Here is a 2,979-nt window from a genome sequence, read left to right on the forward strand (position 1 = left end):
ATCCAGCCACCCCATTCCATCCGTGTTTGCAATAAACATGACTGAGGTTACCCTGACTCAAATTCATTTTGATTTTTTTCCCGAAATCTCCTCCGTTCCCAATCCCGATCCATCCTAACGAATCAAGTGATGACAAAAAATCACATTCCCATGTGACCCATTCATAAAAAAATGTTCCGCCTGCTCTGCCATTCTCGGACAATGTTCGTTTGGCCCCACAAAACTTAGCATGTGCTTTCAGCGCTTCCCAATATGAACGTCACATGCTAAGTACTCAGTTCTCGGATTTTCAGCTCTATATACCCTTCTATTGTCTCATCGAGTCTCGAAGTTCTTCATTGTTGGGAGACCTGCTCACCAATGCAGAGATTATCATTTGAGTAGTTTCTGATTCTAAATCTGGGAATGTACATTTTTTCCTGAGGTCTGTTAAGAGCTTTTTTGAGTCAAATGGCTGGTGTTATGCAGAAGAACTTTTGGGTTCTTGCTTCCCTCTTCTTTCTTAGTTTTCTTCAGCAAGCTTCAGCAGGAGGAAGTGCATTTGTGCAGACAAAAGGCACCCAATTTTCTTTTAATGGGAACCCTCTGTTTGTCAATGGGTTCAACTCTTACTGGCTAATGACTATGGCAACAGATCCAGCACAGAGAAATAAGGTCACCTCTGTTTTTGAACAAGCTGCAGCTCATGGGCTCAATGTTGCCAGGACTTGGGCCTTCAATGATGGCCAGTACCAGGGATTGCAGACTTCTCCTGGTGTATATGATGAACAAGTCTTTCAGGTCTGTGCATGGGTCATGGATAGATCAAGCCTTCAAGCCTTTCATGCATTTCTTTTTTTCCTGAGTTTTTGTTTTCGGGTGTCTGGATCTGCTGGCATTGTCTATTTTTCTGATCTTTTGGGTTGTTTGGTTCCTCTGTTTTGTAATAAAGGCCCTGGACTTTGTGGTCTCTGAGGCCAACAAGTATGGTGTCAGATTAATACTTAGCCTGGTGAACAATTATGTGAGTTTTGGAGGAAAGGCCCAATATGTACAATGGGCTCGCAATGCTGGACAGAATCTCAACTCTGAAGATGATTTCTTCACAGATCCCACTGTTAAAGGCTACTATAAGAACCATGTAAAGGTAACAGAGCATATGAATCTCCATCTCTGTGTAATATTATGTATACATTTATATCGTTATGTATATATACATGTATAGCCCAGTTTACCTATAAGGTATAGACACACAAATAACTAGTCAAATCTGCATTTTCTTGCAGACTGTATTAACTAGAGTGAACAGCATTACTGGAGTAGCCTACAAGGATGACTCTACAATCTTTGCATGGGAGCTCATAAACGAGCCTCGTTGTGAGAGTGATCCCTCTGGGAGGACCATCCAGGTCAGAAATCACCTTTTCTCTTCAAGGCTCATACTTGGGTGGCTTTCTATTAATAATTTCCCTTTCTGGTAATTAGTTATTTGGATAATGACTGTGTGTCACTGTTATGAGTAAAAATGTGAGTTGGCTGTGATGAGCAAACAGGGATGGATAGAGGAGATGGCCAGCCATGTCAAATCCATTGATGGAAACCATCTTTTGGAGGCTGGCTTGGAAGGGTTTTATGGAGAGTCCAAGGAAGACATCAATCCAGGCTTTTCTGTGGGTACGGATTTCATCACCAACAACCAAATCACAGGAATTGATTTTGCAACTGTACATTGCTATCCTGACATCTGGTAAGTCTCCATGTTTTTTTTCCTAAGAGTGGAGTGATTGAAAGTTTGAGATCAATATGTTATGACAAACTTAGATCTGTTTTCTGGACTATGTTGTATATGTGAAATTCTGGGTCCAAGAGAAGCTGTTGATTGAGTCAGGCAGTGCATTCTTTAGTAACTGGTGCTCATTAGTTGATTATGATGTAGAGCTTGCACTGATATATTGAACTGTGATTTGAACATTAAAGGCTTGCTGGATCAGATGAGGAGGGTCAGCTTTCATTTGTGCAGACTTGGTTAGAGAACCATCTGGAAGATGGAAGCAGCACATTGAAAAAGCCACTTCTGTTGGCAGAGTTTGGGAAATCTTCCAAAGACCCAGGATTCAGTATGGGTGACAGAGACGGTTTGTTTGATTTGATTTATAAACAGATATATGCTTCTGCTAGCAGGGAAGGAGCCGGTGGAGGAGCCCTGTTTTGGCAGCTGTTGGCAGAAGGAATGAGTTCATATGGAGATGGGTATGAGATTGTCTTGTCTCAGAATCCATCCACAGCTGCTTTAATTTCTGGGCAGTCTAATAAGTTGGACAGGCTCACTCGTCTGTTCGCAAAGATGGATGCAGATGAGAAGAAGACGCAGGTCCATGCACATCGAAGAGCAGGATGGCACAGGAAATCCATCAATGGCTGATTTCGATATACACAATTTGGTCTTGTATATCTCTGGTCTGTATGTTATGGGAAAAATCTGTCATAAAAAAATCTTCAAGCATCCCGCTCGACTTTCTGGGTAATCGAGCGTGGAGGTACTGTGGACTTTCACCACCTCGGAAACAATGAAGGGAAAAGAAAGAATAAATGGAGAGGGTATAGGTAGTATGGGTTTTTAATTAAACGGGACTGCATGACTCATCCAATTTTAAGTATATATAATGTCCTTTAATGTAAATATATATTTGTAATTTTCATGTTTTTTAATATATATTTGTAATTTTGATGAAGCATTTGATTTGGAGAGTGGATTTTCTGAAGTTTTCCTAAATTTGTATGAAATACTTTAGATATGATTTGTTATGATTTAAATTTATTTTTAGGATTTGATTTTATAATGATGTTATTAAGCAAAGTTTTCGTGGCTTATTGGTCAAACTAATATAAGTATGGTTCATCATCATTGTTTATCATGATGGTTATCACATATATTTGTTTTATAAGTTATAAGTTGGCTATCATGATGGTTATTACTTAAGTTGATATATTTTGTTTAAT

The 2,979-nt window shown here is 39.5% G+C and overlaps 1 protein-coding gene across 1 annotated transcript; it reads left to right on the plus strand.

Moving 5' to 3' along the window:
* Positions 1 to 274: 274 nt before the first annotated feature.
* On the plus strand, positions 275 to 2,711 carry LOC149248309 (mannan endo-1,4-beta-mannosidase 1-like). The gene is made up of 5 exons (XM_089456024.1): positions 275 to 780; positions 932 to 1,126; positions 1,266 to 1,388; positions 1,533 to 1,726; positions 1,957 to 2,711. The coding sequence occupies exons 1-5, from the start codon at positions 451 to 453 to the stop codon at positions 2,399 to 2,401; spliced, it is 1,287 nt and encodes a 428-aa protein (XP_089312150.1). The 5' UTR covers positions 275 to 450; the 3' UTR covers positions 2,402 to 2,711.
* The last annotated feature ends 268 nt before the right edge of the window (positions 2,712 to 2,979 follow it).

This window comes from Pinus tabuliformis, chromosome 7 (genome assembly GCF_031772625.1).
Source record: "Pinus tabuliformis cultivar Carrire ecotype Pingquan chromosome 7, CPIR1, whole genome shotgun sequence".
In the NCBI taxonomy this organism is placed as follows: Eukaryota; Viridiplantae; Streptophyta; class Pinopsida; order Pinales; family Pinaceae; genus Pinus; species Pinus tabuliformis.

Bases quoted from the DNA above. Each gene is read 5' to 3' on its own strand.
- LOC149248309 (XM_089456024.1), top strand. From the start codon at position 451: ATGGCTGGTGTTATGCAGAAGAACTTTTGGGTTCTTGCTTCCCTCTTC. The intron at 1,389-1,532 runs GTCAGAAATCAC...ATGAGCAAACAG, and splicing joins CCTCTGGGAGGACCATCCAG to GGATGGATAGAGGAGATGGC. The intron at 1,727-1,956 runs GTAAGTCTCCAT...TGAACATTAAAG, and splicing joins CATTGCTATCCTGACATCTG to GCTTGCTGGATCAGATGAGG.